The sequence below is a fragment of the Festucalex cinctus genome, chromosome 4 (genome assembly GCF_051991245.1).
Source record: "Festucalex cinctus isolate MCC-2025b chromosome 4, RoL_Fcin_1.0, whole genome shotgun sequence".
Classification (NCBI taxonomy): domain Eukaryota; kingdom Metazoa; phylum Chordata; class Actinopteri; order Syngnathiformes; family Syngnathidae; genus Festucalex; species Festucalex cinctus.
This window is the reverse complement of record NC_135414.1, coordinates 19,254,380-19,268,467: the sequence shown is the minus strand read 5'-3', so window position 1 is coordinate 19,268,467 and position 14,088 is coordinate 19,254,380. Positions and strand designations below refer to the sequence as shown.

General features: G+C 38.5%; 1 protein-coding gene across 2 annotated transcripts; it reads left to right on the top strand.

The window, feature by feature from the left end:
• The first annotated feature begins 3,284 nt into the window (after window positions 1-3,284).
• On the top strand, window positions 3,285-13,257 carry LOC144017712 (ephrin-B2a-like). 2 transcript variants are annotated; one of them, XM_077519571.1, is made up of 5 exons: window positions 3,288-3,700; window positions 5,255-5,538; window positions 8,630-8,722; window positions 9,946-10,059; window positions 12,701-13,257. In XM_077519571.1, the coding sequence occupies exons 1-5, from the start codon at window positions 3,585-3,587 to the stop codon at window positions 13,084-13,086; spliced, it is 993 nt and encodes a 330-aa protein (XP_077375697.1). In that variant the 5' UTR covers window positions 3,288-3,584; the 3' UTR covers window positions 13,087-13,257. The 2 variants fall into 2 exon arrangements, with proteins under 2 accessions (XP_077375698.1, XP_077375697.1); XM_077519572.1 differs by lacking the exon at window positions 8,630-8,722 and having other exon boundaries at window positions 3,285-3,700.
• Window positions 13,258-14,088: the final 831 nt, after the last annotated feature.

The following is a 14,088-nucleotide window of genomic DNA, read 5'->3' as shown; positions in this document are numbered from 1 at the left end:
GTATATTTTCAGTGAAATTGTAGCGTCCCAGTTTGAAATGTGAAAATCTCATCACCCGAAACATTTTTATTTTTTATTTTTATTGTGTTGTACGAAAGGCAACATGAGGATCCACGTTTATTTTACCTGCTGCCATCTAGTGGAGGATAATTGCCTACCATTGTATGTCACTTACCGAATATTTTATGACCTAATTACATAAGTGCATTGACTGCAGAACATTGCCTACATTGCAACTATAACAGTAAATAAGCCGGCAAATTTCAAGAAATGAAAACACATCACTTCTGTAGGCAGCATTTACATAAAAGACAAATGGCAATTGAATGACAACAAAGTTTTGATGTGTAATTTTCTTGATACTCATGAAGGGGATTTTACATGAGTCACATACAAATGTTTAAAAGAAAAAGACACCCACATTCAGATGCACTGCACAATTGGAGAGTCGCTCAGAGGGCGGAGGGATGCGACATGGTGAACTAGCACCCGTTGGTGAAAGAGGAAGTCGAGCTGCGTCGAGACAGGTCAGTGAATACCTAACATCCACCGGGTGTAATAAAATATCTCTTAGGTTTCTCTTCATTCTTTACATTGTAACAGTGCCATAGAATGTATAAAAATATATTTCAAATAATCCAATTCATTATTTTACAAGGTTGACAAAAATGTAAGGGTGAATATAAGTACTGTAATATGTCTTGCTTGTCTTTGGTTTCACTGTAAAGACAAATCTAAATGAACATCACGCCTAATTAGGGAAGTGTTAGCTTAATATGCTAAAATGTTGAAAGCAGAGAGTACAATGGTGAACTGTTCAATATTGACACAGTTTGCTTATATATTTTTTTTCTTTTTTTTTTAACCAACTGAATACTGACTGTGAAAAATGATCTCTTTCAGCATTCCAGTAAAAGCGAGTTTGGCGTGTGGGTGATGATCACAAAGTCCCAGATTGAGGTTAATGCTAATCGTGATAGGGGTTGATTTCATCAGACACCTGCCATGTTAGCATTAGCTTCACACTGGGAGAATTCACAGAAGATCACTGGAGCTCGTTGCCACTAATGAGGAATATGGGCAAGAAGTAAAAAAGATCTAAAAGGTACCAAGTGCATGGAGCAACTCTACTTTCCTTTTTGACACCAGCATTATTGTCAGATGCTTTTTAGCATGTAACTGTTAAGCCTTTGTGAATAATTTAATCAAAAGGGATTACATTTTATGATCCATGTTGGAATAGATTCTAATCTGGGTTGTGCTTTGTTTGTTGTGCCTGGATTTGCACGTCTGTGTTCAGGGTTATGGTGACTATTTTAGATGTGTTGACTGTTGTGACAGCAGGATTGCTTTAGAACCATCATAAATAAAATATAGATGTATCTAAAGATTGTTTTAACCAACTAAATGTCAGGCGTACGGTCCATGTTTACAAAATGTCACTGTGCATGCTCTTTGTAGTCACCAAATTCCAAAGTTTCATAGAATTTTAAATGCGAAAGATGTTCAGCCCCTTGAGCATTTGAAGCGATGTCCCTTCACGTCACAAACAGACATTTGCGCAGTTCACTCATCATTTGGGATGTTTTGCTTTCCTCACAGGAGATCATGTAATCTTTTAAACCACTTTGTCATTAGTTCAGATTTCCTTGAAAATGGGGATTACAGCATTGTCTCCTTAAAAGCATTGTCCCAATCCACCAAAAATTCCAATCAGAAATCTTCATTTAATGATAAATCCTTATTCCTAAATAAACTCTTCATGCGTATTCAGTGTGCGTGTGGACGCTTGAAGGTCACAGTGTACGGACATACAAATGTCCTTCTTAGTGATACGTCGTCATCTGCAGCGGCACCATTGACATTAATCATGCACTCGACAGACACGCCTTCAGGTTCACCTACACAGTCTAATGAGATCTCATTTTATAAAGACAGGAACATACATTGCGACACAGTTCACTATGACATTATGTGATTCCCAACCACATGTGCCACAGGAAATGATGCAAGTTCTGAAAATGTGTATTTATCTACTATAAATAATGTATCTTTGTTCATCTATGCCAGTTACAGTATGTATTGTGAAAGAAGCTAGAAAGCAGAAGTTCCAATTAACTTGTGTATTCACCTGTTGCCGTTCCAACAATAGAAAACAGTAATAGCTTTGTGTTAAATTAAACAGGCCCAGATTTCTCATTTGAATGTGTGAGTAAAATAAGATGAGATCATTAATAATTCTGTGTACAGTGTACATACAATAGATTTGTGACATTTTTGTTTCGTGGTGTGCATTTTTTCCCCAATGAAAATATTGGTTCAGTAAAGGTTGAGAAACATTGCACTGTGATACATGTATTGGATCTTAAAAGGGAAGTCAAAGATTTTCTTCACAATAACAAGTTTTATACGCCCCCACTGGGTAAACATTGCATTCTGATTAATATTGCGTTTGTGGAATACGAGTTAGGGTGGCCATGTTGCCACTTGCTGTCGACTGAAAATGACATCACAGTTGCTATGGGCTCAGGTAACAACCAATCACAGCTCAGCTTCAGACAACATGTGAGCCATGATTGGTCATTGCCGACCTGAGCCCTGAGCGACTGTGATGTCGTTTTCGGTCGACAGCAAGTAGCAAAATGGCCACCCCTGGTTACCACTTGTTTTTTTTTTTTAATTGAATAAACAATAATACAAAACAGTATCAAAGCCAGGGGAAGACAAATACGCAGGAAAAAGAAACTTCTACCAAAATCTCACATAAATGTAAAGTTTTACTTGCTTTCTTGTTTGTGGAGTGTCCAATACATTTAATATATTGTTTAACTTCATTTTTAAACATGAAAAAATTAGGTCTCCCTGGTTAACGTATCGACATTTGCGTAAATGCCATTTAGCCAATATTAGAACAATATTGATTTGAAAAAATTGCTCCCCGCTACCCTTTTTTGAGTCAATGAACAAAAAATTGTGTACTACTATGTTTATCTTTATTTTTTGTTAGGAAAATTAGGTGGATTAAAAAAAAAAAAAAACGGGTGGATTTTGCTCCTTAATTAATTTTTGTGGGGGTTGACTTTTCTTTTAATAAGATGATGTAAGCACGTATTCAAATAAACAATATGTTACTCTGTCTTGTAATAAATTTCAATCCCGTGAATGAATCTCGACAACTGCAGATTTAAATTAAATTATACATGACAAAAACTGGGTCCTGTACTATTTCCAAGTATCCAATGTGACGCGAGCGTGTCTAAAATGCGCCAACCAACCCGGGCCGCCGTTCCACTCACGAGCCGGCAAAGGGGCGGGCCGGCGGCCCGGCCGCTCAGCTGATGGCTGAGCTGCTCCACTCCACACAATCTCAGTCCTCGGTGGCTGAACGTGGTCACGCGACGTTTTCTCGCCAATTCCTCCCGTCCCAATGTGGAAGGTTTCATGAACTTGCGGCTGCAACTTCATGGCATCTCCCCGCAGGATGCACCTGAAGGCGCCACGCGCACACCTGCACAGGCAACGCACGTTGACCTGTCCCAGCTGCGTGTTATGATAGCGAGCCCGCGCGTGGCTTTTGTCCCGTGATGGGGAGAAGAATCCCATGGAGAGACGACGTTGCCGTCATCCTGCTGGTCGTCGTCATGAGCTCATGTCGGGCCATCACTTTGGACTCCATCCTCTGGAGCAGCGCCAACACAAAGTGGGTACTTTCTTGCACTTTTCTGGTGTTTATCTTTGTGCAATTATTGGTACATTTTACTGCTCTATAATGCGTATGATCTATTTTATGGCTCATTATGTATTTGTTTTAAGGTTTTGGATTTTAAAATTCCTTCCCCACACATGTTGAGTAAAATGTATTTAAAAAATACCTGGACATTGATTTAGCAATCTGATTTAACCAAAAACAGGACAGAATGTTATATTTTAAAGCACTTTCCAGGTTCAACCTTTGGACCCGCTCCCAATACAAGTACACAGAAACAGATTCCCAAGTGAATGTTGACACTTTGTGCAAGGCGGCCATCTGTCTTGATCTGAAGAGTGGGAGTGGGGAAGGCAACCATCCTTTACACAAACTATGGCTCGGGGGCTATTGGTGGCCCGGTATCCATTTTTAAGCGGCCAGTAGCATATACTAAAAATGACATTTGCTACGAATTATGGATGCATGATAATACTATTTTCAACCGATATCGATAAACCAATAATTTAAAAGTGCCGATGTCGATAACCGATAAGTAAGCCGATCATTTTTTTGCAAAATTAACTTGAATACAGTGCTACTATAAGTCTAACAAATACATTGAAACATTACATAAACATTGCACAATGTTTCAATGGATGTCAAGCACCATGAAGCTGAATTTTATTGATATGAGCCACAACCACAACAGATGGACCAATGTGGCATGTCTATAATTATTGCTGGATTTTTTAATTATCTGATTTATCTGCATGAAATCAAATTGCCGATAATTATCGTCAGATTTCTCTATTATCTGGTTTATCTGTGTGATGTCAAATTGGTCGATGATTGCCGATAATTAGCGGCCACCGATATTATCGTGCATCCCTACTACGAATACATGTTTTCTGTTCTAAATGAAAAAGATGCAAAGTATTTACAATTAAATTACTAACAATATTTCTCTTTTTAGCACTGTGGTGAATAAAGATAATTCATTTTTATGAACAATATTATCCGACACTTTTTGCTCCAAATTGTTCCAAATTGTGAAAATATCGCATGTAACAGCTTTAAAAATTGTCATCTTATGACAGATTTATCCTATTTTGGTTCTGAATGTAGAGATGTGATTTGGGCCACCCCAAAGCTTGTAAACTATTTCAGGGTTAAGGCCAAGGCAATGATTAGTAGTGCATATTGGATGGCCGTTGTCGTGGCCGTCCCGGACCACCAAGCTTAGCAAATTTTCTGGGGGAAACTGTGCCTTATAGAGAGCTGTTCAATAGCAGTTTTACAAAACAAAAAAACAAAAAAAACACTTACCCGATTCTTTATTTTCTTGTCTGCAGTGGGTGTTGACCCTCCAATCGATGCGGCCCCCATAGGTCAGCAGCATTACACACTGAGCTACTACTGTCCCCGATCCGTGATTTGGGGCATGTAAGCCCATACTGATTAAGGCCATCCGATTTAAGAGCATTCAAAATGACCTCCCCTTTTGAGAAAATTATCCCCAACAGAATTTATCTTGACTGTTTATTGTCCTCATATCGTTCTTCACAGCTTTACTCCAGGTCAAGGTCTGGTCCTCTCCCCCCAGATTGGGGACAAGATGGACATAGTCTGTCCACGGGCGGACGCCTCCAAGGGGGAAAAGGAGGAGTTCTACCGAGTGTACTTGGTCTCCCGAAGGCAGATGGAGAGCTGCACTATAGACAAGAAGGACACACCCCTGCTGAACTGCGACAAGCCGCATCGGGATGTTAAGTTCACCTTCAAGTTCCAGGAGTTTAGCCCCAACCTGTGGGGTCTGGAATTTCTCAAGGGGAAGGATTACTTCATCACTTGTAAGTTATTTTGTGGAATTCACCCTCTTTTAGGGTTGGCTGATTATGGAAAAAATTGTAAACATGATTATTTTTTTATTTTTTTTTAACTGATATTTAAATCACAATTATTAAGACGCTTAATCTTGGGGTTGGGGGCGTGTTGATGGGTATGCCTGGGCTAACCTGGGACCTCAGGGATCGTCTTTCGTGCCACATCATGTGGACATGTGCGTTGGTGTTCTGCAATTCCTTGGAAACTTGACTTGAAAACCCTAACTTGAAAGAACAACAAGAAATTAAAACAGTATCAAAGGAAAATAAAAATTTACTTAAAAAAAAAACAAGCAATAAATATACATAAATACTGACTGTTTGCGTGTTGGCCTCTTAGGGGCAGTGTGGTGCCGTGGCGCACACACACGCATAAATGACATAAAAAGAGAAGAAGACGATTGTGATTTATCTCTATGAAAATAACTTGTTTTTCACAGATTGGGAAGATTATATACCTTTGAGTATTGTTATGTTTTCAGCGCTTGTGTGTAAATATTCGTTACTTGAAGGAATATCACTCCCGGACGTTGATGCTAATTTTCCGTTATGTCAATGGGATTTACTTTGACTTTAGCATTGTCACTGGCGATGTTTTTAAGACGAATCATGTATATATATGTTGTTGTTTTTTTATTGTGTGTTAATTTTACAGTAAACTCCAACTGGGTTGCCATTAAACAGCTTAAGCCAATTCAGAGACGTCAGATTCACAAAACATCACAGGCTTGCGGCGCAGGCAACACGGTGCATTCAGGGTATTTTGACAACAGTGGGAACTTGCAAATGCACCATCCTGTTCTGAATCTTCACGTAATTCGTTTCTCGTGAATTATAATGTTCTTAAGATCCTCATACTTCAAATTTTGGTCTCCTTTTGGACACACCAACAATATGTTAGCTAGCAATAAGACTAGCATAGCTCAATTGGTAGAGTCAAGTCTTCCATTCTGAAGGTTGTGGGATTGTTCCTCAACTCTTGAGTGTTTGTTGTTGTTTTGTGCATTTACTTTACTCTCTTCCAAGTCAAAACTCTGTTTAGAGTGGGACCAAATATAGTCTTTTGTTGTTTTTTTTTTAAAGAGTAAAATTTACTCTACGAAATGTACTGTGTGGGAAGCTAAATTGTCATTTACGATTAATTGCACTTTCCCTAACTTATTTGTGGGTAGGTGAGCATCTTCGCATTGGCACAACCACCTGTTTGAGTCCTACAGGTGTGATGGCTTTTTTATTTTTTGTTGTAGCATCATCCCGCACACCCTTCCACACAATCAGCCACCCATCTTGATCCAACAAGAGGCCATCGCCCTCTCAATTTGTCAGTTGGCGTGAGAGTCGCAACCGTGGCCTCGTTATCGGACTGCTGTCAGTAGAAGCAGCGCATCTTAGTGACAAGTGATGCACAAGATAGTGAACAAGTGTGACCACACAGCCTCCCCCGCCTCGCCCCGCTCTGACAGCGCACTCGTTCGGCTCTGGCAGGACAGTGCCATTCTGAGGGCTTACATGCCCCAAATCACACAAGGCTTTTACAGCATCAGGCAGATTTGACGCGAGCTTTCATGGCAACGTGGCGTCTTGCCTGCGCGATGTTGTTATCTGACCTAAATGCTCCTAACAAGTGTGTACTTGTGTATTGGTCTTTGTGTGGACGCGTGAGTGTGTGCGCTTGCGAATGGGGTGACAGAGAGTTCTTGGTGTGTTTTTCCTTCTTGATATTGTAAAGCAACACGGATTGAGTTGATTCCAAAACCCTTTCGCATCTTGAGCTGAAAGTTTATTTAGCGCAACCATCAACTGTCAAATAAAAATTTTATTTGTTAAATAATTTATGGAGATAATTTATTTAATCAAAAATGCTACAGCTTCCAGGGTTTTGGTTCATTTATGTCTCTATGTTTATGTACTGTATCTAAACAAGTTAGATTACAATTTTGCCAATTTTATCTATCTATCTATCTATCTATCTATCTATCTATCTATCTATCTATCTATCTATCTATCATACTCAGGAGTAAATATTACACATCATATATAATATTGATGCCGTTATCATTATACAATATATATCATTTCATGATACGAAAGTAAAAAAGATGTTTCTCCATATTGGAAGTATTCCTTCCCTTTGAGTTAAAAATAAAGTGTTGTAAGTAGCTATGGTATAATCGTTTCGCATGAAATATAGCCAAACCTCAAGAGTGCTTGTGACTTGACGCCATGTTGGAAATGTTCAGAATCAAAATACACTTTTACTTGTGATGTCAGTGATGTTTAATATGGTCATAACCTGACATCCTAATATAGGTGGTTTTTTTGGGGTTTTTTTTTTTAAAGCCCAATTTAGTATTTTTCCTTACAATTACATGAAATGAATGCCGATTTTCTCTGTACTCTATTTATGAAACTTTTTTTTTTTCATAATACATTAAAATATATAAACGAGATATACAAATAAATGAAAACATAAATATATCCAAAATTGAGTTTTAGGAACACAATTTGCCAGCTTGGCCTGGAGGCCTTGGTTTAACCGACTGTAGTGTCTCATTCTGAACACTAGGGGCGCTCTATGAAAGGAGTCTGTAAATAAGAGATGCACATGAGAGACAAATTAGAAAGTATACAGTGGCTACTATATGGAGTGGCAGTAAATGAAATCCAAAACAATATAAATTCTAGAGCGTTATATTGTATAGTAGATGTTTTTGTATCGTACTACGATATATAGTCATATTTGACGTCATGACTCATTTGCGACGTATGAGCTGAATTATCAAGTAGTTGTCAAAGATGTTGCGCTTTTGTTTCCTAAGGTAGCTTGTTGAGGACAACAATATTAAAAAAAATATCAAATAACAGAAAAATGGCTTACATGTACCTAATGTTGTGGGAGCAGTGGCAGTATTTTCTGCAATTTGTGTGCACATCTGCATTTTCCTTCCTAAAAGTGATGCAACATTTAGCAACTGGCAAAACTCTTATCACTGCCTGATAATCCTCTTTGACAATAGCTTCAGTTGGAGTAACCATGCTTGCTTGCGCTCTGTATCAGCCACATCTACAGGCTCGCTGCAAAGTCTGGATAACACTAATGGAGGCGTGTGCAGGACCAAATCCATGAAGCTGGTGCTGAGAGTCGGACAAAGTAAGACCTTTTAGATGGTTATGTTTGGAAGCATGGCAACATCACATAAGACAAGAAAAATGGGGGGCGTGTACAGCATGTATTCCTGACTAGCAATTTGAAACAAATTGTTAGCTTCCATTGATCAAAATGGAATATAATGATATCAGCGCCTCCTAAAGGGTTGGATCATCTCGGCCATCCGCTCGACTCCTGCAGACTGCTGTCATAAATAATCTCAAATCCCTACTTCAAACCTCTAACTGCTACACACCATCAGTACCTCCTTTGCATGCAATCATTTCGACTGGATGTCGCAGTCAATAATTCCCCCCCACCCAACAACAACAACGTCACTGATGGTCCATTTTGATTACATTGCACCCAAGTATAAATATTTGTTGCTTTTATTTCAATGTTGGCTAATCGCACACAGAAGACGCATAACTTAGTTTTATGCCAATATAAATCCTGGACCAATTGCATGTTTCTTCATATGATGCTTCATTTGAGACCTTTTCCAAATATTAGTCACACCAGTCTGTGTGTGCAACTAAATGCTGAGAAACGAAGAATTTGTTGAAGCCCCAAACTGCAGTTTTGCAATATTATTCATATGAATAATTGAACAGTTGGACTTCAACATGAAAATTCAGCATTTTGTGTGTTTGTCAACTGATCTTGCAAACACGGGTTTGCTTTCATGTTGCATTTAGAAAACACCATAAACACAAACAAACATTTTAAAAGCAGACAGAAACAACTAAAAAGATTTAGTTGTCATTTTGAGTTATATGTATGCATATATTAATGTCCATTAATGAGTCATTGGCATTTAAGACGTCACATTTAAAAAAGAAAGAATTGTGCCTTTGCCTTGGAATTGAACTTTCACTGAAGTTAGTAGCTATCCATTATTAATAAAGTGCATGCAGTGTGAGATGGAATATGCGAGCACAAAAGTCATTTTAGTTCGTAATTACTGAAAAGACCCAAAGTAATATTTTTGAGAACTAAATCAAAGGAACATGTCCCACATTGTTTTCAAAGGATATTGAAAGTGTTGTAATCAGTCATGTAATGTGAACAAGGATTGTTTTTTGATTGATTTTTATTGATCTTGAAAGTCATATTGGTCAATTTTATTTATTTATTCAAAATAACCATTTTCCAATTAACACACCTTTCATGTTACTAAGAGTTGACATTTCTGTCCTTTCATTCTTGATGTGTTGACGTTGCAGGTTCGTCAGGTCCTCGATCAACACTTCAGGAATCGCCAACCAGATTTTCACCTACACAACTAAAACCGAAAGCAAAGGATGGAGCTAGAGATAATGGTACCAAGAACAAAACTGGCAAGTTCGATATTTCAATTAAAATTGCATTTCTTAAAACGTAATCATTTTTCATTTAAGTAGTGTTAAAGAAGGACGGAAAATTAATGCATATAAAATATAAAATCATAGGACTGAAGATGCACTGTCCTCATGTTTGGTCTTAAGTTTTGAAGTCATTAGTGATCATAATTCATTGAGTTGTTCACTGGCAGTTTTAAGGATGTTGACTAATGGCTTTTTCACTTCTTCCTCGAGTTACTCAAGTGATTAAACTAGGCCATTAATTTCCCTATTCCACTGCATAGTAATGGCTCAGTTGGACTTCGTGCCATTTGCCTTCATTTGGGGCGGTTGGTTTTCCTCAGTTCCCACTCAATGTGGTGTGAATGGAAGTGGATGTCAATCTCTATATGTGGCTCTACAAATGGCTGTAGCATTGGTACACCTTTGGATTTTAGTTGGCTGTAGCTCTCTGAGACCACGAACAGGAAAACTGGTGTAGAAAATTGATGGATGGATATTATTAGCGTCTTTGTAGTACTTGAAGGCAGCTCTGATGCTAATGAGTATAAGGCACGCTAACGACCAACATTGAAGGAGAACGGGATCTCATTAATTGTTAGCATGTGGTTGTTGGCCGCAGTAAGGAGAGAAATTCCATTTGATGAATAGACTGAGAGCAGATTTGTGCAGACAAATTAGCGAAAACTAACTGATAAGGAATCTGCTCAACTGATGAGCTATATGCTAGCTAACTCTACCCTTGTCTAATTTGGAACGCTCAACAATCTTGTCAGCGAAAAAGTAACAGAAATTGTCACGAGCAGTGGCAATGCAAGATGGCTGCCCTCTGACTTTAGTGTTGGATGCCATGAAAAAGCAGCACAGATGTCCCGGCTGGTTAACTACGACTACTACTGTTCAAATCTGGTGTGCTTTTCCAGAGAACCTGTTACACAACGCTGATGTAGTAAAAACAGAATGTTTTGTTCCCTTTTATATTTCTGAAAAGATCATCTGATGGGGTTTAAAATATATACAGAATTCCAGGACATGGTAACTGACTGCTCGCCCTCACTATCCTCCAATCCAAAACATTCAGTGTATGTGTGACTTTCGAACATGGAGAGTGTAAGGAATGTGAATAGCGGCGGAGAAGTGTGATGACAGTCATTATCATGAGCAGCGCAACCACAACAATATTGCTGCGGTCCTTCATTGTTGTTTTGGTCATGACACCCTTGTGCATGGCCAGACTGAACACATTCTGTTACATGTTTTCTATTTTCACAAACAGTATTTTACACAGATTTGTAACATTTTTAGATGTTTGTCATTTCAGGCCCAAAACCACAAATAGCCTATATACGGTATTAGTCTGTTGCGATCTTCTTCTTCTTCTTCTTCTTCTTCTTCTTCTTCTTCTTCTTCTTCTTCTTCTTCTTCTTCTTCTTCTTCTTCTTCTTCTTCATATTATTCGTGGGAATGAGGATTCCCACGTATGTTATTGTGATTTTTATTCTCCACATTTTTTGCCACGTAACAACTCTCACATAATCACAAAATATACACTGTTCAAATTTCAACTAGCTTCAAAAATTTACGCCTCCCGGGGTATATACCGTATTGTCTGATTCCACATTACTTACAGTATTTGCACAATTTAACGTTTAAAATAAACTTTTTCCCCATTCATTTTCAATGGGACAGACATTGAACTTTTTCTAAGTACACTTTCCGCGCCCACTTCCATACATACAACTTATCATCATTACCAGGTGTCTGATACTGCTCGGTGGAACAGTTGGTAAAATGCATTGTCCAGTAACCAGGAGGTCATAATTTCATAATATATCTCTCAATTTACTTTATAAGCATTCCACATGTATTCAAATCTTCGCATTCAGCTTTCAGCATTCCCACGCAATTTCTCCAGAAATTGCACTTAGTCTAGTTATTAGTATTATCATTGTTTGTAGAATGAGTTGTAAGCAGTAAAAAAACAGCCATTTTTAATCCATATCAGGAAGCCATTTTGCCACTTGCTGTCACTTGATGTCACAAATGCTAAGTGCTAAAGCAACGACCAATCATGGCTTAACTGTTTTCTGAAGCTGAGTTGTGATTGGTTGTTGTCACCTTCAGTCCAAAGGTGGCAAAATGGCAGCCCTCTGAGATGGATAAAAATGGTGGGATTTTTCTCGTATTATTACAGAAAATGTTTGCTTTGACTTCACATTTAAGAAAAAGAATTTTGTGTGATGAATTTAGTTTATTTAGTTTAGTGTATGTGCAGACACATTTATTTTGAGAGCTTGTGAAGTCATGCTACCAAATCGCAAATTTGTACAAAATATGAGCAACAGCACAGGTTCCCTCGCCCGCCATCTTTGTCTGTCGCCTTTGTTTAGTTTTGACTTTACGCTTTGTATTGATGTGTTTCTTCAAGCGGAAGCCCTCTGGTTGATTGGCCTTGAGCAAATATGAGTCTGCATGCGCATCCTCAGTCCAGCCCTTTGATAAGTGCCTTCAGGCTCCACTTTTCACAATGAATCGCATGTTCACACGTCACAACCACTGAACGTCCCCATCCCTCATTCCGATTCACTCTTTTATCTCAGTTTCTTTTCCCCTCTCTGTGTCCTGTTGCCCCTGACAGACGCGGGCTCAGAAGCAGGGCAGCTCAACCCCGGTGGCAGTGGTGGCTCGCAGCCAGGACTGTTGATATGGATTGTCTCGGCCTGTGTGATCGTCCTCCTCCTCCTCCTCATCCCGTCGGCCGTGCTGTGGAAGTGCCGTCGCTGTGTCCCAGATAGGCAGCAGTCTGCGTCTGTGTCCCTCAACACTTTAGCTGTGCCAAAGCGGGACAGCATCAGCAGCGACAACGTTGGCTCGGACCGCAGCGAGATCGTCTTTCCTCTGCAGGCCCCCGACAGCAGACTCTGTCGACATTTTGAGCGTGTGAGCGGCGAATACGGACCCCCTGTGTACATTGTTAAGGAGATAACGCCCCAGAGCCCAACCAACATTTACTATAAAGTGTAATTTTGGTTTCTTTTTCCCCCCCTTGCTAATAACGTTATTAGCTAGTTGGAGGAAACATTCAACTTGCTTCATATCATGATTCTTTTTGTGAGAAGAGACAATCAGAAAGAAACATACAGGGGGACTAATTGGTTCACAATTACACGTAAATAAATTATTTGCATATTCTGATTTGTAATTGAAGCTGTTTTTAATATTGTGTGTATGTAATGTATGTATTCAAATGAATTATTATTATTTTTTATTACAAATATACCTTGTCTGATGTTACACAAATTGTTGAAACTTTCCACTACTTATGTACATTCATATTCATTTTCTATTAACTTCAAAAAAATTGTATGAAATTGTTTTAGGTGAAATAAAATTTTAAATTTGTGGCTTTTATTCAAGTTGTCAAAAATTTTGACATATTTTGCCGTCAGTGCATATTTTTATACCACATATCCCACTGAGGAATTAATGTTTGCGACGCTAGCAAATGTTGATTTCACGTCAGGGTTCATTCAAGGTCGCAGTGTTCCTAATTGTTTTCTCAACAATCTTAATGGTTCTTTAAACAGTCTTAATGGTTTTAAAGAGTCTTTAATTGTCTTGGCAGTAAATTTGGAACACATTCAAAATTTCCTGGTCACAACAAATTTTCTGCATTTTCAAAATTAAGATGTTAAATGTTTATAGGACTTTTATGAAAAACTGCGATCCTGACGTGAAATCAACATTTGTTAGCTTTACAAATGTTCACCTCTCAATGGGATGTAAGCTTTTAGGTTTCAGGGCAATTATTGTGAATCCATGGTTATAGAAGACTAAATTACAGCATTTACCTTGAGATTTCTAAATGCTTTTTGATCCCTAATCGGCACAATCATAAAGCATTAAGTAATCCAAGAAAGAAACAAAAGCAGGAAAAAATAAAATAATAAAACTTAAATCACACAAGGGGAAAGAAAGGCACAAAATGTGACAGAATTAATTAATACATTTCCTTCACTGAAATAG

What these genes read in the sequence shown, in the direction of transcription:
- LOC144017712 (XM_077519571.1), top strand. Translation starts at nt 3,585, where the DNA reads ATGGGGAGAAGAATCCCATGGAGAGACGACGTTGCCGTCATCCTGCTG. An exon ending in GGTGCTGAGAGTCGGACAAA is followed by an intron (nt 8,723 to 9,945) that starts GTAAGACCTTTT and finishes TTGACGTTGCAG; the next exon opens with GTTCGTCAGGTCCTCGATCA. An exon ending in TGGTACCAAGAACAAAACTG is followed by an intron (nt 10,060 to 12,700) that starts GCAAGTTCGATA and finishes TGCCCCTGACAG; the next exon opens with ACGCGGGCTCAGAAGCAGGG.